This window comes from Meles meles, chromosome 12, assembly GCF_922984935.1.
Source record: "Meles meles chromosome 12, mMelMel3.1 paternal haplotype, whole genome shotgun sequence".
Classification (NCBI taxonomy): Eukaryota; Metazoa; Chordata; class Mammalia; order Carnivora; family Mustelidae; genus Meles; species Meles meles.
In genome coordinates this window covers 30,542,930-30,569,540 of record NC_060077.1, presented here as the reverse complement: position 1 = coordinate 30,569,540, position 26,611 = coordinate 30,542,930, and the positions used below count along the sequence as shown (strand labels likewise).

At 46.8% G+C, this 26,611-nt stretch overlaps 1 protein-coding gene across 2 annotated transcripts in view; it reads left to right on the top strand.

Annotated features, from left to right (window-relative positions):
• SMARCB1 (SWI/SNF related, matrix associated, actin dependent regulator of chromatin, subfamily b, member 1) overlaps positions 1–26,611 on the top strand; it is a 36,819-nt gene that overhangs the window by 322 nt on the left and 9,886 nt on the right. The window contains exons 2-6 of one of the 2 annotated variants that reach the window (XM_046025099.1): positions 3,662–3,800; positions 5,469–5,598; positions 10,140–10,277; positions 12,347–12,474; positions 22,761–22,927. In XM_046025099.1, the coding sequence (XP_045881055.1) occupies positions 3,662–3,800; positions 5,469–5,598; positions 10,140–10,277; positions 12,347–12,474; positions 22,761–22,927 (702 nt within the window). The remainder of the gene's footprint in view (positions 1–3,661; positions 3,801–5,468; positions 5,599–10,139; positions 10,278–12,346; positions 12,475–22,760; positions 22,928–26,611) is intronic. The other variant, XM_046025100.1, reaches the window with a different exon arrangement.

The window sequence follows — 26,611 nt, the reverse complement described above, 5'->3', positions numbered from 1 at the left end:
CGCATCCTCGTCCTCCGGCTGCGGCCCCGCGGGAGCCTCGGGGCGGGTCTGCGCGCCGGGAACGCGCATCTCCATTCATCGCGGTGGGCGGGCGCGCGCGCGGGAGGGGCCCGTTCGAAGGTGAGGGGTGGGGCCTGTTTGACTCCGCCCCGCGCACCTCTTCGTTCAGCGTTTGCTTACTCTGTTGGGTATGGTGGGGGGTGCGCACCGCGGCCAGGGCTTAGGGCACCACGAGGAGCCACTGGTTCCGCCCTGAGTTGGTACAACTCCAGGCAGCCGCCGAGAAACAGGATGTTTCGGTTAGCCCCTGGGGCGCCTGGGGGAGTGATTTTGAAAGTTTCACATGCATCCCTCCTCCATGCTACATCTGGGATCCTGAAATTGCAGGTTAGAAATGGGGCTTACTGATGTCTCATGCCTCATTGTGTTGGTTACTTTTATTCACCAATGAGAAAATAGGAGGATGCTTGCTTTTGCGCGGATGAGGCCCCAGTCCCTGAGCTAGATCAATCAACAGTTCCGAAGAAATTGACACTCGGACTATCCTGAACTTACTTTGAATTTTCAGGGAGAGATTCTAAATATTTTCAGTTCTTAACCGGAAGTGAAAGCATTTTGTTGAAACAGCTGGGCAGCTGACTTTAGGAAAACCCTACAATTGGTCTTTCTGTGGGAGTTTGTACTAAAAACTAAGCTTTTTTCTAGATTGCCTCAGACTAGCCCTTTTTGATCCAAAAGTAATCCCCAACTAGTGTGTAATTGGGGATATGCAGTTCAGATGTGCAAATACCAAGCCATAGAGTCTTTTTTGGGTAATGAGATAAATGCCAGTCCTGGAGAGCTAAAACAGTTATAAGATGCCTGGGGTTGTTTCTCCTTGTGGCAGTGTTCAGTATCATATGCCAGCATTTCCTTCCCGTTTTTTTAAAAATAATGGGGGATTTAAGTCTTCATGATTGAATAGCATGAATGAATGGAGCCTCATGATGGTCACACTGAGGCTTTGAGGACACCCTGTGATTCCCGGCTTGTTTTAGTTGTATCAGGTTAGGAGACCAGTGTCGTCAGTAGCATCAGGACTTTAGTGTCCATTTTTCACCAGCTTTATAAAACAAAAAGGGCAGGATTTATCCATCAACTTTTCACATTACCACATCAGTGCTGCTCTTCAGACATAGCAGGGAAGCGGAGTCCATGCCTGTCCGTGTGCCACAACTCAGCATGGTCCTCAGTGACCTGTAGGAAGTGCCCAAATGCAGGATACAAGGCATTTAAGGAGTTTCTCTATGGTACTGGATACATTGTTTAAAGAAGCCCTTACCTGATCTAATGGGCAGGAAAAGCACTCAGTTTGGCCTTGATTCTGGGTGGATGCTACTTTTGAAAAGCAAGCTTTCATTTATTAGGTGGAGTATATTGAGAGATGGGAAGGAGGAGGTCTGGTTCCAGCTCTGCTCTGCCTCCTCGCTTTTCTCATGTGTGTGAGAGATGCTTAGACTTGATGGTCTCTAAGATCTTCCCCATAACACCTCTTGGTGTCTCAAAGGCTAATTGTAGTCTTCTCTTGCAGCCCTGTTGAGTGAGAATTGTCTTGAGACCTAGTCTGTAGAAACCCAGGTGGGAGAGGAGAGAGCTGTCTGCTCTCTTGGGCCAGGCTGAACAGTTGTCAGACCTCTGGAGGTCTGGGAAGGATTCAAGACCAGGAGGCTGACTATTGATTACCAGTAGCTCCTGTGACAACGTTGGGTAGATGGGCTCTGAGCCCCTTCCCCTTGGAGGGGTTGCGTCAGCCATACAACACTGCTGGGGTTGCCTGGGAGGCACCTGCAGTTGCAGCAAGTCTATGTGTCACTGTTTTCCTGCCACCTTCAGGCAGCTCTGTCCGCCATGCCAGAGAAAAAGAGCTGATGGGACCCTAAGAAGTCCCCAGGTTCACACCTTCTTATTTTATTTTATTTAAGTTCATTTATTTATTTATTTATTCGGCAGAGGGAGACACAGCGAGAGAAGGAACACAAGCAGGGGGAGCGGGAGAGGGAGAAGCAGGCTTCCCACTGAGCAGGGAGCCCCATGTGGGGCTTGATCCCAGGGATCAAGGAATCATGACCCTAGCTGAAGTCAGACGCTTAACTGACTGAGCCACCCAGGCACTCCTTATTTTTTTTTTTTTTTAATTTTAAGACTTATTTACTTATTTGAGAGAGAGAGAGAAAGAGAGCACGAGCAGAGTGGGAGGGGCAGAGGGTGAGGAAGAGGGAATCTCAAGCAGACTTCCTGCTCAGCACAGAGCCCAACTCAGGGCTCCATCTCACAATTCTGAGATCCTGATCTGAGCCAGAACCAGGAGTCAGGCGCTTAACTGACTGTGCCACCTGTGTGCCCCAGCCTTCACTTTATGTTTCACCCTCCAGAGAGGGTGAAGGCTGGTGTAGGGGAAAGCCAGGAAGGCAAACCCTAGTCTCCCAAGTTCCAAAGGGATCTTGGGGAGGATGTAAGTGTCCTGGAGCCCCACAGGACCCGCAGAGTAATAGCAGAGGGCATTGTTGTCAATTTCTTTCCAAAAACCTAGTGGAAACTATCTGTTTGCCCCTGAATAGTAATGATACTCAGCCAAATAATGCAGAGAGGGGTCTGTGCCTTCTCTACGAAGCATGAGCGACTGACTGAATGTGGCCACTCCTTTATCAGCCTGTTCGGCAGCCCTGGTTGTCAGTCGTAACAATCTTTGATTCGTGAAAATGGGAGAAACCCATTTTAATTTAACAAATATGTCGTGCGGGTAGGTAAATGGAAAAAATAATAGAAATGGCGCTCCGTGGGGCAAAGTTCAGAGTTGCTGCCTGTTTGACAGATGAGTGAGGAGACCCAGGAAAAGGCTGGGCTTCCCACCACTGGTAGAGCCACACATGGCACTCGGTCTACTGACCGTCCCCTGCCAGGGGACCCAAGCAGTCATTTTTGCACTGTCAGTGAAATAATTGAGTTTCCTGATAAAAACTTGGAGACTAGATTTCATTTCATTAAGGAAGTCATACTTTGACTATGTGGGGCAGACAAGCTGAAGCAGTTGTTCGGGGTAGTAATGATTTATATAGCAATCTGGTGATTGCCAGTAAGTGCTTTTTAAACTCTTCGGAAAATTCCTTTGGTGTCCCTGGTTTGAGTTTTGTTACTAAACAAAGCAACAGAGGCTATGGGGGAAATTATCCTGCATCTGTCTAAAATTAAAAGACCTTTTTGGTGTTTATTAGATCGTAAAAATATCAAAGTCTTGTTCTTAAGATAAAAGAAAGTCAAAGAGGCCTTACATTTCTGGAAAGGGCCCAGGATCCTCAGTCTAAAATCAAAATCCCCGCGAGCTCCTCAGTGAGCTCTGGGAGCCTGCATCAGAAGCGTCCTGTCAGGCCTTTCAGACGTGGTCCTGTCTTCAGGAGGCAGATGTTGTGGCCCCTGCCATGAGGGACAGATGGGGGCCAGATGTGCACTGCTGTTGAACCCTCGATGTCAGCAGAATGTGTTTTTAAGGCTGCGGAAAGCCCGGGGCCCGGAGGCTAACTCATGTTCAATTTGTCACTCAGCTGGACAGAGCCTCTTCACCACGACCCTCTCTTTCTGCATTGAGGTGTGACCCTCATAATGAGCCTTCTTGCTTTACTCATAGGTGGGAAACTACCTCCGTATGTTCCGAGGTTCTCTGTACAAGAGATACCCCTCGCTCTGGAGGCGACTAGCCACTGTGGAAGAGAGGAAGAAAATAGTTGCATCGTCACATGGTAAAAAAACAAAACCTAACACTAAGGGTGCGTCTTCACGAGGGTTTGTAAACCTGTTTCAAAACCACTCGCTTATGTCATGAAGATAAAACGTTTTCACTCCAGAGTGTCTTCACTGCAGCCCTGACCTTAGCGGGGCAGAGTCGCCCCGGGGCTCGCCACGCGGCTCAGGCGAGACAGCCAGCGGTCCCCCTGTCAGGTATCTTTAGCAGGGCCTGTGGAGGCGTGAGGGCGGCGGGGCCGGGACTCGAGTGGGTGCTGTGAAGACATGTTGGTCTCAAAACGTTTTAGGAATGCTGTGATGCTCTGCCATCTGCCGTGGGTGTGTCGCCATCGTCACCCTCCATGCAGCCCGAGCGGCGGGTGGTGGCCCCAGCTCCCACTCCCCTCTGGGGCTTTCACCGCTTCGCTTCCCAGAGCACATCCATCCCGTAGCACCTCATCCTGGCAGCCGGTGTGCTAGTGCTCTTGTGCATGTCCCTGCTTGGTGTGCCTGAGGTGTGCCTGGGACGTGCTGGCTGAGCTGCCCGACACTTGAGACACGGGTGGGCTTTGGCAGTGGCAGCTCTGCGCGGGGCCAGAAGATGCTCTGCAGATGCTTGGAGGGCTCCGGCGGGAGCATCTCGCTGTACCTTCCGGTTTGGATGCTGGTGCAACGCGTGAACTTGGCAGTGGCGCCTTACACAGAGCTGCCCTGGGCCTGGGTTAAGACTTTGCCTGAAGCAGTGCATGCGTGCGTGCGTGTGCGTGTGTCTGTGCATGTGCGTGCTTGTCCGTCTGCCCTGTGTCTGTAGGTGCTGCTGTGGTCTTGTCCACTGTGGGCAAAGTAGTGGTTCTTTTAATGCAGGAGCCAGAGCTGCTTTTTTTTTAATCTGCTGCTATAACGTTGCCACTCACTTGCTTTAAAAAGTCTCCTTTTTGTCCTCCATCTGCCCCCTGCCCCCTGCCCCCGAGTGGAGCACCAGTCACTAACGCAGTGAGTTCCTAGCTTTGCGTTCACCCTGGCAAGCCTCAAGTGAAAAGTCTCAGTGACTCTTCTGCCTTTTGCTTCGGAGACACCTTCCCCATAACCAATTTGTTTCTCCAGGAGAAGTCAGTTGGGATGCACAGACAGCTAGCAGCTCTTGACCGAGGTTCCCTGAAGAGCTCTGGGTCGAGTTGCTTAGCTTCTGTCCTGCTTCCCAGATGGCACGCGCTGACTGGCGTGGGGCCGGGCATTCATGTTTGGTGTGAAGCAGCTCTTTCTAACTCTCTGGGCTCTTGTCTTAAAAGAAAAGTATTTTTCATCTTTCATTCCATCTCTCCACTTTGCTTCTTGTTGTGGATTGCCGTGGTGTCAGACCTCTTCCCACTGGTGGTATTACTCTGGAGCCTCTCTTCCCCAACCCCCGCCCCAGAGAGAACTGGTTGGCTGTGCTACGCTGTAGCTGCTGCTGCCCCGTGCGCTCCCTCTGTGCTGGTGCTCCTGGCACAAATCAGTGCGAGTCAGTCCTCTGGGAGTGTTGACTCAGTAGGACCCCCAAAAGCACTCCATCCAGATCGCCCTTTTGGAAGAGGCCAACATTTAGCAGTAGTAAGGGTGACATCTGCTTGTCCCTCCTCGTGCATGTGAGGACCTTGATGTGCCGCATCAATTGGCTGCTGCTCCCCGCTATCCCGCCAGCAGGGTGACCGCAGCGGCATCTCTGCTTACAGATCACGGCTACACGACCCTGGCCACCAGCGTGACGCTGTTAAAAGCCTCAGAGGTGGAAGAGATTCTCGACGGCAATGATGAGAAGTACAAGGCGGTGTCCATCAGCACGGAGCCCCCCACCTACCTCAGGTAGTGCACCCCCCGGCCAGGGCATGCTCTCGGGATGACACCCACAGGTATTTTTCTCCTACTCCAGAACTGACTGTGACTCAGCTGAGCTGAAATACTTTCAAAGATGTATTTATTTGAGAGTGGGAGAAAGAGTGAAGGCACAAGTGTGTACTTGCACATCCAGGGCGTGGGGTGGGGCAGAGAGAGGAGGAGAGAGAGTCTTTTTTTAAGCAGACTCCCTGCTGAGCCTGGAGCCAGACGCAGGGCTGGATCTCAGGACCTGAGATCACAACCTGAGCTGAAACCAAGAGTCAGAAGCTGCACTCATTGCTCCACCCAAGCACCGCTGAACCAAAATACTTTGCAACACTTTACCCACTTTGCTAACAAACTGTCTTAGCCAGGTTTCCAAGTTTCTTCTGTGTCTGTGGAATTTCTGAGAAACATAGGCCAAGTCTTGGCTTCTGGAAAGTCATTAGGAATGCTCCGAAAGTGGTACTAATCTGTTCGAAAAATGAGTGGCCCAGATAAATTCACAAAAGAAACAAACAATAGATTTTAAGATTTATTTATTCTTTTAGAGAGACAGAGTGCGCATACGTACAAGCCTTGGGGATGGAAGGGAGAGGGAGGGAGAGAATCTCAAGCAGACTCTGCGCTGAGTGCTGGGGAGCTTGACCCCATGACCCTGCGATCATGACCTGAGTGGAAATCAACTGCTGGATGCTTAACTGACGGAGCCACCCAGGCACCCATGAATGATAGATTTTAATGTATGAGTTCAGGACCTTTGAGAGTATTTACAGTAATGATTAGGTAAGTAATTGGACGGTGGTTACATTATAGAGTGTTCGTTTAGATCTACTTTTTAATTTTTTATCTTGTTTTTCATTTTCATGGGTAAGTTTTTTTTTTTTTTAAGATTTTATTTATTTATTTGACAGACAGAGATTACAGGTAGGCAGAGAGGCAGGCAGAGACATAAGGGGAAGCAGGCTCACACTGAGCAGAGAGCCTAATATGGGACTCGATCCCAGGTCCCTGGGATCATGACCTGAGGCGAAGGCAGAGGCTTAACCCACTGAGCCACTCAGGTACCCCCATAGGTAATTTTATTTGGTTTTTATTCATTCAGGTTTATAAGAGAAACCTGGATACCCCAGTATCTAAGTAGGTAAAGAGTGGGCGCCCCCCCTAGAAATACAAGGGGTAAACAAATAGAGGAGACGATGTTTGTCCCTGTGTAGTGTTTAGAATTCAAAGTAAAACAAATAAACTACTAGTGACATAAAGAACCGGGGAAGGTAGGCTAGAGCTTGCACACTCAGGCACCCTGCAGAGGCTTTGTACAAGGCCATGGTGATGACACCAAACCTGTTTTCGTTCTCTGGCCCATTAATGTCACTGCTGGGAGTGTGTCCCAGACAAATAATTTAAAAGACCGCCACCACCAGCAGAAACCATAATATGCACCAGAGGCACTTGGTAGCGTTGGGAGTAGTAAACGGGCAATATGGAGCCCCTTGGGCATCCAGCCTTAGGGAGAGGCTGAGCGAGAAAAGGTGCAGCCACCTGAGTAGGCTAGGATGTGACATCCTAGGATATAGACCGGGGCAGACTATCCTCAAAGCAGATAGACTGGGATATCGGTGACTGTTTAGGTCATAATTAAATAGACCCTGCGGTAACTAGAAACATGGCTTCGTGTGCATGAGCTGTGCAGAATACCTCTGTTACCCTCTCAGCTCTCAAGAACACATGCATTTAGATGCACAAAACCCCCGGGGGCACCGAGAGGGGGTGGGAAGGGTTATTGTTTTGAGTGATGCGGTTATGGAAAAATCCTTTCTTTCCAGATTTTCTTTCAACTTTACCATTGGGTTGTTTTTCTAATCCTCCCCCCCGCAGCCCCCACCTAAAGGTGACACACATCCCACTTGGCCAGTGTTGCATGTGTGCTCTGCAGATTCCTCTTTCCCTCTGGAGATGTGGTAAGAGCATAAGGATGGCTAGACTTTCCTAGGGAAGTGGCAGAAGGAAATTATGTACATATGGCTGGGGCTTTCAAGTCCGCACATGTCAGCCAGGAACCTTTTATGGAGCAGTAAACACTTCTTGATGATCATGTCATATGAGGAACAGCTGAGGAAGTAGAGTACTGTAGTTATCCCAGAGCCCAGAACTACTGGGAGGGGGGGCTCCTGGGTGGCTTAGTCGGTTAAGTGGGCGACTGTTGATCTCAGCTCAGGTCTAGCTCTCAGAGTCAGGAGTTCCAGCCCTGCATTGGGCTCCACGCTGGGCATGGCCTACTTAAAAACAAAACAAAACTGCTGGGAGTGTTGGGGGTGGAAGTTGAGTAAAATTGGTTTTCTTGGGCTCTGTGCTCAGGAAGTGCCTTCCCACTGCCCAGTCACATCCATAGGAGGACTGGGGCCTCCCCTTCTTGTCACTGGATGGGTCGGGCCGAGGCTGGATGTCCTCTCTTGGGCAGACCTACATGTCGTAGAAGAAAGGTCGAATCCCTTGAGCCAGATTCTTGGATTCAGTGTGTGGCTTACTCCCTGTGTCTAGGACAGGATTTGCACGCTCCTCGAGACAGCTACCTGACAGAGGGGCATGGCAGAGCGACCCAGGCCTGGGAATGAATGGGATCTGTACTGAGATGAGGCAGGATTTTTCTGGTGAAGGAGGAACCACAATGCCCGGTCTGGGAAGCTCGGGATAGAAGTGGTGGTTTTGACCTGAGGTTCCCAAATATAGGGCCAGTTGCACCAGCTTTGCCCAGGGGAGTTGTAAAGAACTTGTATTCCTGGGCCCTCCTCAGAGATCAGAGACCCTTGATATGAGTGGGGCTCGGAGATTTCCTACCAGAAATTTTGCACTTTTTTTTTTTTAAGATTTTATTTATTTCTCAGACAGAGAGAGAGACAGCAAGAGAGGGAACACAAGCAGGAGGAGTGGGGGAGGGAGAAGCAGGCTTCTCACAGAGCAGGGAGCCCGATGTGGGACTCAGTCCCAGGACCTGGGGATCCTGACCTGAACCGAAGGCAGACGCTTAACAACTGGGCCACCCAGGCACCCCAGTTTTGAACCCTTATGTGAATCTGTGCAGCCAGGATTCAAAACACTGGCCCATATGGACTGTGGTAGTGGACCCCAGTCTTGCTGTCCTAGCTATGAGCTCTGCCCAAATTAGTTGCACGTTCCTCCTTTGCTCAGGCCTCTGGTATGTGGTAAGGCAGGTCATCAGATCAGAGTAAGATCTGGGTATGGGAGACTTGATAAGAGACCCAGCCGAGTTTGGTACTCTACATCTCTCCCTGCCCCCACCCTCAGAAAAGGGGTGCTCTGCAACGGCCGTGTTGAAGGTGCAAGTGGCCCCAGCTTTAGAAAAGGAAAGAGTCAAAGGGCCTGTGGCCTCGCAGGTCATGGCCACTGCTTCTGCCTCCACCATCCCATGGAAAGAAGGGCTACCAGCCGTGTCTCCCTGCCCATCCCGTGAGGACACCGAGGGGAGGGGAATCGAGCAGTTGCTGTCCTGTTCTCAGAACTGTAGCACACAGTCATTGAAGGAGACGTGGTGTGGCCATTGGGGATATAAAAGCAAATGACACACAGTTGCTGCCTTCACGTTGCTCAGACTCACTAGGGAAGGTGGCCTTGAGAATGAAAAAGTGATACACAGGGCACGGTGGGAAAGTACTTGCCTTTCAGACTAACCCAGCCCTGGAGCCTCAGCTTAAAATAGCCTTCTGGTATTTTCCTAGTAGTAAGAGGAGCCTGTAATTTGTAGAGAGCAGTGAGTCCTTTATGGTAAGTCACTTAAATTACTTGGAGCCTCACTTTCTAGAAAGTTTTTACTAACACAGCTTCTCATCCGCACTGCTGGTCTGGAAACCTGGAAGCCAGAGTGTTGCCTTGTCCATCTCAAGCTGGCCTGTGTATCTAAAGAACAGCCTGATCTTGTCTCTCCTTTCTTCCGACTCCTCGGGGATTCCTAGCAGTCCTTGAGTGCAGTCAGTTCTCACAGAGCATGCCGGCCCCTGGGATCAAGACTGTCTCCATGTCCCACCTGTCCAGCCCTGCCAAGCCCACAGCCTGTCCAAGTCTCCTCTCTTCAACCACCTGTGCACTTCTGGACATGCTCTCCCCATTCCAGTTACTCCCCTATCCCAATTCCCAGTGAGCCCCAACTCAGTGCACAAGGTCCCCTCCAAGGTCTTTTCTCCTGGAAGCTGCCACCTCATGCACGTTCCCTCCAGAGGGCACAGTGCTTCCCAGGAGTCCTGCCTGGCAGGTACCGTGTTAGACTGCGACTCGGGCACTTGTCTGGGCGCTGCTCTGGGGTCCCCTGCACCCTTCCTCTAGCCCGGGTGCCTCTGAATTGGTGCCAGTTGGAGCCTGAGGAGTAGATGTGCAGAATTTAGGGGTGCTTAGGGATCCCCACAGGGTCCTGGAGCCTGGCAGGGGTGCAGTAGGTGTCCACTGACTGTGACTTGGAGCCCGATGGCCAGTAGTGGGCTCCTAGACTGAGCAGGGCGTTTCTCGCATCTCCCCAGGGAACAGAAAGCCAAGAGGAACAGTCAGTGGGTGCCCACCTTACCCAACAGCTCCCACCATCTGGACGCTGTGCCCTGCTCCACGACCATCAACAGGAACCGCATGGGCCGGGATAAGAAGAGAACCTTCCCTCTGTGGTGAGCATGCCTCAAACCCTTCCCCGCCATGGATTCCACCTCAGTTTTAGCCTCTTCCCTCTGCTTTGACCTTGTGTTCCCTAAATCGCTATGTTGCCTTCTCGAAACTTGTCCCCCTCGGCTTCCAGGACAGCCCGTGTCCGGCTTGCTGCTGCTCCAAGGCTCTGCCTGCTTTAGTCTCGCTGCTCTCTCCTGTCCCCAGCACCTCCAGTGGTGCTCCTGAAGGTGCAGCCCTTGGATCTTCCCTTGTGGTTTCAGACGCCATCCTCCTGAGAGCCCTCTGGTTTGCTCCCTGCGGCCGCCAGAGCAGATCACCACAAGCTGGGTGGCTTAAAACAGCGCACATGTATTCCTCACAGTTCGGGGGCAGGCGTTTCAGTGCAGCAAAATCAAGGTGTTGGCTGGACCCTAATCCCTCTGGAGGCTCTCGGGGGAAGCAGTTCCTGCCTGTTTTGGCCCCTGGTGGCTTGTGGTTGCATCACCAGTATGTGCCCCAGTGGGTTACGGGGCCTCCTCATCTGAGTATGCGAAGTCTCCCTGTCTTCTCTTGAAAGGACGCTTATGAGGTGCTTCAGGGTTACTTGCAGAATCTTCTCCTCTTAAAATCCTTAATTAAATTTGCAAAGACCCCTCTCCCCCTTTTGCCATATAATGATCACAGGTTCTAGAGATTAGGACTAGATGTCTTTTGGGAGGCATTTTTTTAAATGTCCACCCCCACTTTCATCTCTGCAGCCCGGCCTCAGCCCTACACGCTGTCCTTAGGTGTCTGTCACACGCTGTTTGCAGACTGTCCAACCCAGGACATAGTAATCCCAGCCTTCCTGCGCTTAGGCCAAAACCCCAGAACTCTTCCTTCTTCTCATCCCCCAGAGCTAGTCTCAGCAGATTCCTGCCTTCTCAGCCTTCCAAGTGTCTGGAATTGGACCACCCTCAGCCAGCCCCCTACTCAGGTGTGGGCCCCCTCGCCCCAGGGCAGATGGCGCCGCTCCTGTTGCAGGTCATCCAGATACCCCGTGACGCGTCTGCCAGGGCTGGAGTTCTTATGGCGGCTACCGCTCTCTGGCTCCCTCTCTCGCTGCCCTCAGTCTGCCTCAGGCATATGAACCTCCATGCTGCCTTCAGAGGCTCCCAGAAGCTTCTGCCCTTGTAGTTTCCTCTGCCAAGAGTTCACTCCTTGCCAGCATCTGCATCGCTGACCCCTTTTCCCTCTTCCTTCACTTTTCCCTTTCCTTCCTTTCGCTCTTTGACATCACTTGCTCAGCCCTGCTTTCCCCTCTTTAAAACAGCCACTCTTGTCCCTTTCCCTATCCGTGCTTCCCAGAGCCTTGGTGTCTGGCCTTTGTCTGTCACCTTTGCCCCACCTGAGAGCAGGTCTCAGCCCTCTGTATTCCACAGACTCCCTTAGGGTCCTCTTACCCTCCGGCATCTTCCCCATCTCCTTCCCCACCCCAGTCTGTTCCCTCTTTGTCTGCCTAAAATACAGTTAGGACCACAGAACTGCCTTGCTTTGGGTTCTCCTGGGGCTCCCTCAGGGAAGAGGCTGGATTCCGTAGCCAGAGGTAGAGAAGCATGGGTAATTGGACACCTGTAGCTTCTCTGCATCCCCCACGCTACTCCCTCTCTTCCTTCCAGTCTGCACTCCGCCTCCAGTGCTCTGGCTTTTACTCCCCCAACAGCTCCTCACTGCACTTGCCCCCTTGGCTTTTGCTCAAGCATTCTTCTTCTGGAAATATCGTTCCTTTCCTACAGTTTTCTGTGAAAATTCTGTCTGCTCTGGGGCTTAAATCTCCTTTCCTCTGGGGTGCATCAGGGTTATAGCTCACTGCCCAAGGCTGCAACTCCCTCTCCCTTCCCTACATGTCCTTGAAGTGTGAGCTCTGCCTTTGTGGCTGCAGGACCCCTGCTGGCTCATCTCTGCCAGCTCAGCTCTCAGTCAATGAGTTGCCATAAGAAGTGGGCTTTTCCCCACTGGCCAGGTTCGCAGTGACCAGCAGTGCAGGGAGGGAGGTCCTGAGCGTGGAGACCCACAGCACCCCTTGCTGAATTTGCTGCCACTTCACTTCCAGCTTTGATGACCATGACCCAGCTGTGATCCATGAGAACGCATCCCAGCCTGAGGTGCTGGTCCCCATCCGGCTGGACATGGAGATCGACGGGCAGAAGCTGCGAGATGCCTTTACCTGGAACATGAATGGTAATGTTGGGCTCTGCGCAGCCCAGGCCCGACTGGTGGAACGGTCCTTTTTCTTACCTATTGCTCATTGGGATCCTGGACTCTGAACACGACATTCGGAGCTTCATGGCATAGGTGGGGAGGGTGTGGACTCTGCGTTCAAATCCTGCTTCTGCCCCCCCATAACCTGAGGGTTGGACCCATGAGCTTCAGGTTCCTTCCTCTCCCACTGAGCGTGGGCGGGTCGGGCCAGTCACGATGCAGGCTGTCTGTCCACAGAGCTTGATGATGACCTTGATGCTGCTTAGACCAGTTTGGCCGCATGGCCATCCATCAGCCCTGTCCACCCCTCTGGTTTTCACGATGTTCTGTGTGTGTGCTCGTACCTTGCTCGGCCCCATAAGGTCTGCCCTTGCTCTGTTCTTCCTCTTCCCATCCTTGCTTTGTAAGTCCTGGGTCAGGTTCTTGCTTTTCCCTGGCTCCCAAAGTCTGAGCATGATTCCATGCAAAGGAGCAGACGAAAGCATAGGAGATGTTCGCCGGAGTGTTGCGTTCTTATCTCAACCAGGAAGGAGGATTGCACCTGTGTTTATTTTTTCTTTATTGTTTTCCTGAATCTTTCAGACTTTTTGCAATAAACAGATTATTTGTATTCAGACCCAAACCAAACAAGAGCAATGAAAAACCCCAGTGAGTATCATTTTTTTTTTAAAGATTTTATTTATTTATTTGACAGACAGAGATCACAAGTAGGCAGAGAGGCAGGCAGAGAGAGAGAGAGAGAGGAGGAAGCAGGCTCCCCACTAAGCAGAGAGCCCGATGCAGGGCTCAATCCCAGGACCCTGAGATCATGACCTGAGCTGAAAGCAGAGGCTTTAACCCACTGAGCCACCTAGGCGCCCAGTGAGTATCATTTTTAAGTGAAGGAAAGTTGAGACTGTCCAGAATCTCACTGTCCCTGCTAATAGTTTCCCTGCCAGTCATTTGCATATACAAACATACTTAACAGACTTGTAGTTATAGTGCAAATATACTTTTATTTTAATTCACTTATAAGTATCTCTCTGGTTTCTTTGGTCTTCATAATTAGTGCACGATTTTCTGATGAGTTGTAGTGCCTCTGTTTGCTCAAACTCCTTCTGCTGTTAGACCTTTCTATGGCAGAGAACATAATTGCTTACAACTTTTTTCTCCCAGAGGGATTTCCTCAGGGAAGAATGTGTGTAGTTGTTGATACACAGTTGTCTTGAGCTTTCTGGAGGAATCAGGGTGCTTCCTGTGGTCATCTCCTGGCATTTGACGTGCCAGGCCTGAGTCCAAGGGCCTCTGCCCAGCTCTGGGAACAAGACCCAAGAGCCAGGTGCCTGTCCTCCAGGGCCCATAGGTTAGTGGGCTAAAGAGAGGATATGGCCAAGGGGAGTTGGGATGAGGAGTTCCAGGAGGTTGTAATGAGCATAGACAGGGCAGGTATGGTGCGTTGGTGATACTCCAGCATGGGGACAGGATAGCTGATGAGCCCCAGGCCATGGCCAGTGCTGCACAGCCTCTGTTACACCATTCCCGGCTTATCTCCCCTGGTGTGTCTTAGAGTTCATTATTATTAATCTTTCTTTCTCCCTGTTTCAACCCCTTGAGGACAGAGAGCTGGGTTTTTTTAATCACTGCTCTTTTTACAACATATAGCATAGAACCTGGCCATAGGCCATGGCATAGAAACTTAGCTGTTCAAACAGACTCCGTACGCGTATTATCATGTTATGTTTCTTCAATAACATGTAGAAAGCTCAAACTATTTATCTCTACTCCCACCCTATGCATCTTACATGGGAACGCTGGGTACGAAAGAATAAAGCAAATGCAAAAGATGTCATTAGGAAAAATTGGATGAGGCAGAAAATGAAATGAGAAGATGTAAAATGAAGCCAGTGTTCTGGTTCATATTCTCAGTTCAGTAGGCATACGGTGTGAGGGGAGGGCATGCCATTCGGCCCTTTAGAACTGGGCAGAAAGTGACAGGATGATCGGTTCTGCAGTTCCTGGTGTGGTCAAGATGAGCAGCCACTCAAGGCTCAGAAGCAACAGAATCACAACGTACTGCTTGCATCCAAAAGCACCTTTCCCCCTGGCTCTCAGAAAGAGGACACTGTTTAACATGGGAACACTGCCAGGAATTTCTGGGCTGTTCCTCAGAGGAGTCCTCTGGTAACATCCTATCCCCCACTAAGTGTAATTTGGTACAAACCCTTGGAGAACCAAAATAATTTTATTCTGCAAGCTCTTCATCAGCCCACAGTGGTACTTAGCCTGTCTAAGAGCTGTAATTCTTAACTGGTGATTAGGAAGCTGTGCCCCTGGCATGGGAGTTAAAATTGCATGTTCAGAATCGCTGGTGTTCTTTGTGATCATATCTCATTTACTTTGAAATTTGAAGTAACTAAGGCGGGTGTGAGATACTTTATCATATCACCAAGGGACTGAAAATGTTGAGCGCTGTGATTGAACTACATGTCCTCCAGAACCAGGACAGTCTTCAGAACCGGGATTTGGCTCCAACAGACATTTTGGAAGGAAGCTGTTAACAATGAGTTCAAGGTTATATTCTCTTAGAAGGACATGGAAGAGAGCTTATGTGAGTCACTGGTGAAGTATGACATCATCTGTCTCAATAGCCAGCCTACTTTGGGTGTGTTAAAATTCTCCAAAAAGGACGAGCTGCTGAACAAGAACATATGGACACCAGTGTGTGCCCAACCAGGGGCTGAGGGCATCCTGAGGCAGGGCCCTGAACTGCCCCAGGAGAAGGTGTGGCGTCTTCTCCTGCACATGGGCCAGGGGTGACCAGGGCCCTGCAGGTTAACTCTGTGGGGCCTGGCTACAGGAAGCAGGCTCTAGAGATTTGTGTCCATGTGTTCCCTTTGGATGCTTAAAAACCCCAAGTGACAGATTCAGGAAGCCAAGTGGATCCCAGCAACATAAACCCAAAGAAATCCATGCCAAAGCCTATCTTAGTTAAACTTCTGAAAACTAAACCCAAAGAAAAGCTCTTGCAAGCCGAGAAAAAGAGCACCTGACTTCGAGGGAAAGACCTCGGCTGACAGCAGATTTCTCATCCGAAACCACGGAGGCTGGAGGAAATGGCACGTGGTTTTTCGAGCACTGGAAGAAAAGGACTGCTGATCTTGAATCTTACACCCAGTAAAAATATCTTTCAGGAATGAAAGGGAAGTCCTCAGATGAAGGAATACTATCGCCTAGAGACATAACCTAAAAGAAGGGAGATGATAGGGCACCTGGGTGGCTCAGTCGGTTAAGTGTTTGCCTTCAGCTCAGGGCATGATCCCAGAGTCCTGAGATCTAGCCCTGCATCAGGCTCCCTGCTCAGTGGGGAGTCTCCTTCTCCTTCTACCTCTGCCCCTCCACCTGCTTATGCTCTCACTCGCTGACTCCCTCTCAAATAAATATTTTTTTTTAAATAAAAGGAGGGGCACCTGGGTGGCTCAGTCTGTTAAGTGGCTGCGTTTGGCTTGGGTCATGATCTCAGGGTCCTGGGATCAAGCCCTGCGTCAGGCTCTGTACTCAGTGGGGGGCCTGCTTCTCCCTCTCACTTCCCCTCTATGTGCACGTGCTCTATTTCTCTCAAATAAATCTTATCTTTAAAAAGGGTATTATAAAAGAAACTTTGGAACATCCTGAAGGAAGAATGAATATGATAAGCAAAGGTACGGGTAAATATAATAAGCTTGCTTTCTCCTCTTGAGTTTTCTAAATTATGTTCAACAGTTGATGCAAACGTGGTAATGCTGTCTGATGTGGTTCTAAACATATGTAGAGGAAATATATTAAGATACTTTTTTTTTTTTAAAGATTTTATTTATTTATTTGACAGCGAGAGAGAGAGATCACAAGTAGGCAGAGAGGCAGGCAGATTGAGAGAGAGAGGGAAGCGGGCCCCCCCGCCAAGCAGAGAGCCCGATGCGGGACTCGATCCCAGGACCCTGAGATCATGACCCGAGCCGAAGGCAGCGGCCTAACCCACTGAGCCACCCAGGTGCCCTAAGATACTTTTATTATAAATGGGGAAATGTAAAGGAACGTGATGAGAGGTAAGATTTCTATACTTCACTTGAATTGGTAAAAATGAAGAAACCATAGACTGATAAGTTATGTGTATATGATGTTACATATAGAAGGGCACTTCAAAATTCTACACAAAGAGATATGCTTAAAAATACTACAGATAAATCAAAATGGAATCCTAAAAAATGTTCCAAGTAACCCACAGGAAGGCAAGAAAAGAAAACAGGAAAAACAAAAACAAAGTGGCAGATGTTAGCCTTAATATGTCAGTAATTACCAGTTAAAAAAAAAAAGATTCTCAGAGTGCATTTTTTTCAACACTTCATTTTTTTAAAAAATATTTTATTTATTTATTTAACAGAGAGAGAGACAACGAGAGAGGGAACACAGGGGGAGTGAGAGAGGGAGAAGCAGGCCTCCCAATGAGCTGGGAGCCCGATGTGGGGCTCAATCCCAGGAGCCCAGGATCATGACCCGAGCCAAAGGCAAATGCCTAACGACTAAGCCACTCAGGCACCCCTCAACACTTCATTTTTTATTTATTTTTATTTTTTATTTCGTTTTTTTTTTTTTAAGATTTTATTTATTTATTTGACAGAGATCACAACTAGGCAGAGAGGCAGGCAGAGAGAGAGGAGGAAGCAGGCTCCCTGCGGAGCAGAGAGCCCTATGCAGGGCTCGATCCCAGGACCCTGAGATCATGACCTGAGCCCAAGGCAGCGTCTTTAATGCACTGAGCCACCCAGGCGCCCCTTTATTTCGTTTTAAAGATTTTATTTATTTATTTGACGGACGGAGATCACAAGTAGGCAGAGAAGCAGGCACAGAGAGAGGAGGGAAGCAGACTCCCTGGTGATCAGAGAGCCCGGTGTGGGGCTTGATCCCAGGATCCTGGGATCATGACCTGAGCCAAAGGCAGAGGCTTTAACCCACTGAGCCACCCAGGTGCCCCAACACTTCATTTTTTAAAGTAACCTCTGCACCCAACATGGGGCTCGAACTCACTACCCCAAGATCAAGAGTCACATGCTCTACCAACTGAGCAGAGTGCACTTTTTAAATGATAGATTATCTATAAGAAACTTATTTCAAATATAATGATATAAGTAAGTTGGATGTAAGAACACAGAAAAGATACATCATTCAGGCATTGATCAGAAGGCAGAAACGATAGCATTAATATCAGATGAGGCAGACTTAAGAGCAAAGCAAATGACCACAGGTAGAGAGATGAAGTACAGTCGTATCCCCTTCTCCACAGGAAATATGTTCCAAGGCCCCCAGTGGGTGCATGAAACTGTAGATAGTGCCCAGTCCGATGTATACCATGTTTTTTCTTATGCATACCTACTTACGGTAAAGTTTATAAACTAGGTACAGTAAGAGATTAACAATTCTCAGAATACCTTAGTGTACTGTACTCACCCTTGTTCTTGTGATGATTTGAGACGATAAAATGCCTACGTGATGAGATCAAGTGAGCCGTAGGATTAGCCTACTGTGATCTTCTGATGATACCTCAGAAGGAGGGTCATCTGCTTCCAGACCAAAGTTGGCAACAGGTAACAGACTGTGGAAAGCAAAGCCACAGATAAGGGTTGGGGATTCTTTAAAAATTTTTTTTTTTTAAAGATTTTATTTATTTATTTGACAGAGAGAAATCACAAGAGAGGCAGGTAGAGAGAGAGGAAGGGAAGCAGGCTCTCCGCTGAGCAGAGAGCCCGATGTGGGACTCGATCCCAGGACCCTGAGATCATGACCTGAGCCGAAGGCAGCGGCTTAACCCACTGAGCCACCCAGGTGCCCCAGGGTTGGGGATTCTGTAATGATAAAAAGGTCAGTCCTCCAACAAGACATAGCAGCCCTAAATATGTGCACACCAAACAGCAGAGCCGGAAAAGATGGGAAGCAAAAACAGAACTGAAGGGAGAAACAGACCAATCCACAATTACAGTACAGACTTTGATCTCTCTCTCTCTCAACAACTGATAGAGCAACTGGACAGAAAATGAGCAAGATGAGGGGCGTCTGGGTGGCTCAGTGGGTTAAATCCTCTGCCTTCAGCTCAGGTCATGATCCCAAGCTCCTGGGATCGAGGCCCACATTGGGCTCTCTGCTCAGCAGGCAGCTTGCTCCCCCTCCACCCATATCTGTTGCTCTGCCTACTTGTGGTCTCTCTCTCTCTGTCAAATAAATAAATAAAATATTAAAAAAAGAAAAGAAAATGAGCAAGATGATAGAAGCCCACCACCACCACCAGCAGCCAGCAGTGTCAAGCATTTGTGGAACACTGCATCTGTCACAGCAAAATGCACGCTCTCTTTAACTTCCTATGGGACATACACCATACAAACCATGTCATGGGTCATAAAACAAACCTCAACAAATTTAAAAGAATTGAAATTGTACATTATATGTTCTTCAACCAGAAGGGACTCAAATGCTTGTAAACTCAACAACATGTTTCTAACTAATTCATGGTTCAGAGAGGAAACCTAAAGGGAGCTAAGTGTATACGTGAACCTGAATGAAAATAATCATGTACCAAAATTGTAGGATACAGCTAAAGTAGTCCCGACAGGGTAATCTGTAGCATCAGAGTTTACAGTGGAAAAATAGAAAGTTTCAGATTTATAATCTAAGCTCTCACTTCAAGAATTAAGAAAAAGAAGAGCAAAATCAAACCAAACCAAGCAGAAGGCTGGGCTTAATAGAGCAGAAATCAACGACATTAAAAACAGAAAAACAGTGGAGAAAATTAATGAAATACAGCTGATACTTTGAAAAAGCTCAGTAAAATGGACACACCTAGCAGGACTAACAACAAAAGATGAAAACAAAAATTATCAAGTTTCACTACAGACTCGGCAGATATCAAAAAGGAGTACCACAAAAGCTCTACACATTTAAGTTTGACAATTTAGACAAAATGGAACAATTTCTTGTAAAACATATGCTACCACAGTTCACTCAGTATCAAATAGATAATTTGAATTGCCCTATCACTATTAAGAAATATGATTCATAATTTAAAAACCTCTCCAAAAGGAAATTTCCAGGCACAAATAGTGGCTCTGGAGAATTTTACCAAACATTTAAAGAAGAACTAACATAAATTCTCTGCAGTCTTTTCCAGAAAATAGAAGAGGGAACACTTCCCAATGAATTTTACTCCCCCCCCCCACCGCAATGCATTTCACAAAGCTCATCCAACCTTGTTATCAAAACTTGTTATCAAAACTGAAGACAGTACAGAAATAAATTCTAGACCAGTATCCCTAATGATTATAGACAAAAATCCTTTTTTTTTTTTTAAAGATTTTATTTATTCAACAGAGAAAGAGATCACAAGTAGGCAGAGAAGCAGGCAGAGAGAGGGGGAAGCAGGCTCCCGGCTGTGCAGAGAGCCCAATGTGGGGCTCAATCCCAGGACCCTGAAATCATGACCTGAGTCGAAGGCAGAGGCTTAACCCACTGAGCCACCCATGTGCCCCATATAGACATAAATCCTTTTTTTTTTTAAAGTAGGTTTCAGGGATGCCTGGGTGTCTCAGTCAGTTAAGCCACTGCCTTTGGGTCAGGTCATGATCTCAGGGCCCTGGGATCCAGTCCTGGCATTACTCCTTGCTCAGCGGGGAGCCTGCTTCTCTCTCTGCCTCTAACTCTCACACTGCCTGCTTGCACGTGCGCTCGCTCTCTCTCTCTGACAAATAAATAAATTAAATCCTTAAAGTAGGTTTCGTGCTCAGCACGGAGCCAATGCAGGGCTTGAACTCACAACCCCGAGATCAGGAACTGAGCTAAGATCAAGAGTCAGACACAAATGACTGAGCCACCCAGGCTCTGGGACACATAAATCCTTAACAAAAGAGTAGCAAACAGAATTCAGCAATATATAAAAAGAATTGTACACCAGTGACCCAAATAGGGTTTGTTATTCTGGGGATGCAAATCTAGTTAAATGTTTGAAAATCAATCAACATAATCTACTGTATTAACAGACTAAAAAAGAAAAACTGGATGATATCAATTTGTTGCAGAAAAAAATCAACAAAACAGTCATTCTTGATAAAAACTTGAAGAAAAATGAGAATAGAGGGAAACTACTTCAATATAATTAAGAGTATATACAAAATATCCTATAGCTAACATACTTAATGGTGAGAAACTGAATGTTTTCTGCCTATGATCAGGGACAAAACAAAGATGTCTGCTCTCATCACTCTTGTACCTAGCCAGTGCAGTTGGGCAAGAAAATTAAATTAAAAACTTACAGATCAGAAAGAAACTGTCCCTGTTTGGGGGTGGCTGGGTGGCTCAGTCAGTTGGGTGCCGACTCTTGATTTTGGCTTGGGTCTTAATCTCAGGGTCCTGGGATTGAGCTCCACGTTGGACTCTGCACTCACCAGGGATTCTGCTTCAGGATTATCTCTCTACCTCTGCCCCTCCTCCTGCTCACACACTCACTCTCTCTCTTTAAAATAAATCGTAATAAGTAAATAAGTAAACTCTCCCTATTTGTAGATGACATGATTGCCTACATAGAAAATCCCAAGAGATCTACAAAAATCCTGCTAACACTAATGATGAGTTCAGTAGGGTCATAGGATACAAGATAAACATGCAAAAAATCAGTTGTATTTCTATGTACTATTGGTGAACAGCGGGCACTCAAAAATATGTTACCATTTACATTCACTCAGTAAGAAAAGGAATACTTCGGGGGCACCTGGGCAGTGCGGTTGGTTGAGCAACCAACTCTTTGGCTCACGTCATGATCTCGGGTTGTGGCATCAGGCTCCACGGTTAGCACGGAGTCTGCTTGGGATTCTCCCTCTACCCCCATGCACACATGAGTTTTCCATCTCTAAAAATCTTTAAAAAAAGAAAAACAGTACTTTGATGTAAATCTAGCAGACATTTACAGGACTTATATGCCAAAACTACAAAAACACCAATAAAACTAATTAAAGAAGATTGAAATAAATGGACAGGCATACCATGTTCATGGATTAGAATACTCAAGATGTCAGTTCCCCTAAATTGATATGCAAGTTGAATGCAATTCCTGTGAGAATTTCTGCAAGACTTTTTGTACATGTAGACAAAATTACCTAAAATTTGAATGGAAAGGCAAAGGAACTGGAATAACTAAAGTAGTTTTGAAAAAGAATAAACTAGGAGGAATAAGTCTCTCCAGTCTCAGGTCTTAACATATAGCTACAGTAATCAAGACTGCATGTTAAGCTACAGTTATCTCAAACTAAAAAGTTTATTGATGTTTTGCACATTGTACTCATAGGGTGCTTCATAGGGCACTTCAGCTCTGTGCTGCAGTTTCCAAAATTAACTATGCTTGCTTGTTATATGAGTTACTGATCTTACTGGCTGAGTGTTCTGGGTCTGTCCTGGTGGTACTGTTAGGATGGCTGGTCTCTAGCCCTTCTGGGCTAGTGAGGAAATAGTGGGGTAAGTTGTTGAGCAGAGCTGGTTCCTGATGATGGAATTATGCCATGTACCAATAAGGGGATGCATCCTTTCTTGTCTGTGGCTCATCCCAGAAGTGGTGCATGGCCATTACAGTTTGGGTTACAACAACAGGGCAGAACAGAGAAAACATTTGATCACATGGTACCTTGCTGTAACTGGCCAGTTGCAGATGGCCCAGTGCAAGTTCATACGTGGTATGGCTACATTTCCAGCATCCAGTGTCCATTTATACCTGCATATTTGTCACCTTGTTATGTGTATGTCCTGCCCTGAGAGAAGCTGAAGTAAGGTCCCTAAAAAGCCACAAGCAGCCTAATACCTCAGGGATTTCCCTTTTGGGAAGGAAGTGGTGAATGATGGTATGCCAGTGGGATGCCGACCTCAAAGTGACTCATCTAGAAGGAGATTGTTATTTTGGTCAGACTTCCATAACAAAATACCAGACTGGATGACTTAAACAATAATTTATTTCCTCTCCATTCAGGAATCTAGAAGTCCCAGATTAAGGTGTCAAAGGATTGTATGTGTGGAATGAGGGCCAGAAGCCGGTGATGCTCTTCCTCCACTTCCTCCCCCAGCCCCATGTCTGGGAGGGTCACCCTCAGTGGTCATTCCCTTCATCCTCATCTTTGTTGGGGAGGTCTAGTAGAGAAGGAAGGGGGTGGGGAGGCTAGGGCCAAACCTGGTGAAGTTAGGTCCTGCAATCAGTTGGAAATTCCTGCCCTTTTTCCTGATTTCAGAGAAGCTGATGACCCCTGAGATGTTTTCAGAAATCCTCTGTGATGACCTGGATTTGAACCCGCTGACTTTTGTGCCAGCCATCGCCTCTGCCATCAGACAACAGATAGAATCTTATCCCACGGACAGCATCCTGGAGGACCAGTCAGATCAGCGTGTCATCATTAAGGTGGGCAGTTCTTCACCTTGCTCCAGAGCCTGCCTTGTCCTGGGTGGGTCATAGGGTGCTGAGAGTACATTGAGTCCTTGAACCTCCCTGGCTTTAGGGTCCATGCTGTGGGATTGGACTTCTGGAAAGCTATCCTAAAGGTAGCATGTGACTCTTTACCCCAGGAAGGGTTGTGGGCTGTTTTCTCTGAGTAAGAGATGTATTCTGGATGTATTCAGGGCACTGCCAGGTGTTGAGCAGAGCCCGAGTGGTACAGAGGAGATGAAGCCAGCTGCCAGGCAGAGCAGGGAAGCCCACAGTGAGATGGATAGCAGTGCCACATTCTTCCTGTGGACCGTCTGGGTCAACCACACTTCCCACTATCTAGTAACCCACTTCAGTTCTGGAGGAAGATGTTGCCTTACCCATTGTTTTACAGGTGAAGAGCTTGCCACATGAAGAGGTGAAATCACCTGCCCCATACTGCCCAGCTGATAAGTGGTAGTGCTGAGATTTGGGCCTAGGCCTGCCTGCTATAGAGCCTGCGTGGTGTGAGGTGTTATCTCATTGTGGCTTTGATTTGCATTTCTGTTAATTAGTGACGTTGAATATTTATCATGTGCCTGTTGGTCAGTTATAGATCTTTGGAGAAATGTGTTCAAGTTCTTTGCTTTTTTTTAATCAGGCATTTTGTTCTTTTATTGTTGAGTTTAACAAGTTCTTTATATATTGTGGATATCAGCAACTATCAGATATGTGATTTGCAAATAGTTCATCCTGTTCTGTAGGTTGCGTTTTTACTCTTTTTTTCTTTTTTAATTTTATTTATTTATTTGACAGAGAGATATCACAAATAGGCTGAGAGGCAGGCAGAGAGAGGAGGGGAAGCAGGCTCCCTGCTAAGCAGAGAGCCCAGTGTGGGGCTGGATCCCAAGACCCCAAGATCATGACCTGAGCCAAAGGTAGAGGCTTAACCCACTGAGTACCCAGGCGCTCTGCCTTTTTACTCTTTTGATGGTGTCCTTTGATGCATAAAAGTTTTTATTTTGATGAAGTCCAGTTTGTCCTTTAATTTGTTCCCTGTGCCTTTGGTCTCATATCTAAGAAATCACTGTCAAATCCAATGCTATGAGGCTTTTTTCTGTTTTCTTTTAATATATTTATAGTTTTAGCTCTTGCATTTGGGTTTTTCATCCATTTTGAATTAATTTTTATATATGGTGTCAGGTAAGGGTCTAACTTAATTCTTATGTATGTGGATAACCTGTTTTCCCACCATCATCTGTGGAAATGACTTTCTTTTCCACATTGAATGGTATTGGCACCATTTGTCAAAAATCATTTGCTGTATATTTGAGAGTTTATTTCTGGGATTTCTTTTTTTTCTTTTAAGATTTTATTTATTTACTGACACAGAGAGAGAGAGAGAGATCACAAGTAGGCAGGGAGGCAGGCACAGAGAGAGGGGGAAGCAGGCTCCCTGCTGAGCAGAGAGCCTGATGCGGGGCTTGATCCCAGGACCCTGAGATCATGACCTGAGCTCAAGGCAGAAGATTAACCCGCTGAGCCACTCAGGCACCCCTATTCCTGGGATTTTTGTTTTGTTGGTCTGTGTGTTTGTTTTTATGTCAGTATCACACTGTTTTGATTACTGTAGTTTCTGAAATTAGGGTGTGTGAGTCTTTCAGCGTTGGTCTTCTTTTCAAGATTGTTTTTACTCTTCATGGTCCCTTAGATTCAGTTCAAGATGGATTTTTATTCTATTTCTGCAAGAAACATTGCATTGAATTGCAAGAAACATTGAAATTTGATAGGGATTGCAATGAATTTATAAATTGCTTTGGATAGTCTAGACATCTTATTAATACGCTGTCTTCCAGTCCATGAGCATGGGATACCTTGTCATTTATTTATGCTCTCTTTAATTTCTTTGAGCAGTTTTTGTAATTTTCATCATACAGACCTTTCACCTCTTTGGTTAAGTTAAGTCGTAAGTATTTTATTCTTTTTGATGCTGTTCTGAAAGAAATTTTTCTCAATTTTTTTTTCAGATTGTTTATTAGTGTATAGAAATGTAGCTGATAGTTGTGTGTTGACTTTGTATCTTGCTGCTTTGTTGCATTTGTTCTAACAGGTTTTTTGTATGTGATCTTTAAGGTTTTCTATGTATAAGATCATATCATCTATAAATAGAAGTAATCTTCACTTCTTCCTTTTCCAGTTGGGATACCTTTTATTTCTTTTTCTTGGCTAGAAATTCCGTTATTCTGTTGACTAGAAATGACAAGAGCAAGCTCCCTTGGCTAGTTCCTGGTCTTAAAGGAAAAGCCTTCTGGTTTTACCATGGAGTATGATGTTCACTGTAGGTTTTTCATATGTGGATTTTATTAAGCTGAAGTTTTTTTCTTTTTGTAGTTTGTTGAGTTTTTTTGTATGAAAGTTTGTTAAATTTTGTTAAATACCTTTTCTGTATTAATTCAAGTGATCCTGTGTTTTTTGTTTTTCAATCTGTTACTATGGTGTGTTATATTGGTCAATTTTTGTATTGAACCATCTTTGCATTGCTAGAATAAATCCCATTTGGTCATGGCATATAATTCTTTTAATATGCCACAAAATCAGTTTGCTAGTATTTTTTTTTTTTTTTTTGTCAGAGAGAGAGAGGGAGAAGCAGGCTCCCTGCTGAGCAAGGAGCCCGATGTGGGACTCGATCCCAGGACTCTGAGATCATGACCTGAGCCGAAGGCAGCTGCTTAACCAACTGAGCCACCCAGGCGTCCCAGTTTGCTAGTATTTTGTTAAAGATTTTTACATCAATGTTTATGAAGAATATTGATCTGTAGTTTTCTTGTAGTATCTGGCTTTGATATCTGGACAACAAGCTATGAAATGTGTTCTTTCCTCTTCAGTTTTTTGACAGAATTTGAAAAGGATTGATGCTAGTTCTTTCAGTGTTTCATAGAATTCACTAGTGAAACCATTAGGACCCAGGGCTTTTCTTTGTGGGGAAGTTTTTGTTTACTCATTCAGTCTCCTTACTAGTTAATTTCTTTTTCTTTCTTTCTTTTTTTTTTTTTTTTTGTTTGTTTTTTTAATGTGGGCTTGAACTTGTGACCCAAGATCAAGAATTGCATGTTCTGGGGGGCACCTGGGTGGCTCAGTCAGTTAAACATCTGCCTTCAGCTTAGGTCATGATCCCAAGGTCCTGGAATCAAGCCCTGCATCAGGCTTCCTGCTCAGCAGAGAACCTGCTTCTCCCTCTTCCTCTGCCTGCTGCTCTGCCTGCTTGGGCTCTCTATCTTTCTGTCAAATACATAAATAAAGTCCTTTAAAAAAAAAAAATTGCATGTCTGGGATACCTGGGTGGCTAAGTTGGTTAAGCATTTGCATTTGGCTCAGGTCATGATCCCAGGGTCCTGGGATCAAGTCCTGTGTCAGGCTCCCTGCTTCTTCCTCTCCCTCTGCCTCTGTGCTCTCCATCTCTCTCTTTCAAATAAATACATAAAATCTTTTTAAAAAATTAAATTAAATGTAAAAACATAAAAATAAAAAACTGCATGTGCTACTGATTGAGCCAGCCAGGTGCCCCACTGGTTAATTTCTTTTGAGAGAAATACAAATCTGTTTTTCTTAACTCATTCTAGTTTCGTATTTTGGCTGGCTAAGCAGCAGAAAAAGGGCATGATTAAGAGGGAAGGGGAACTT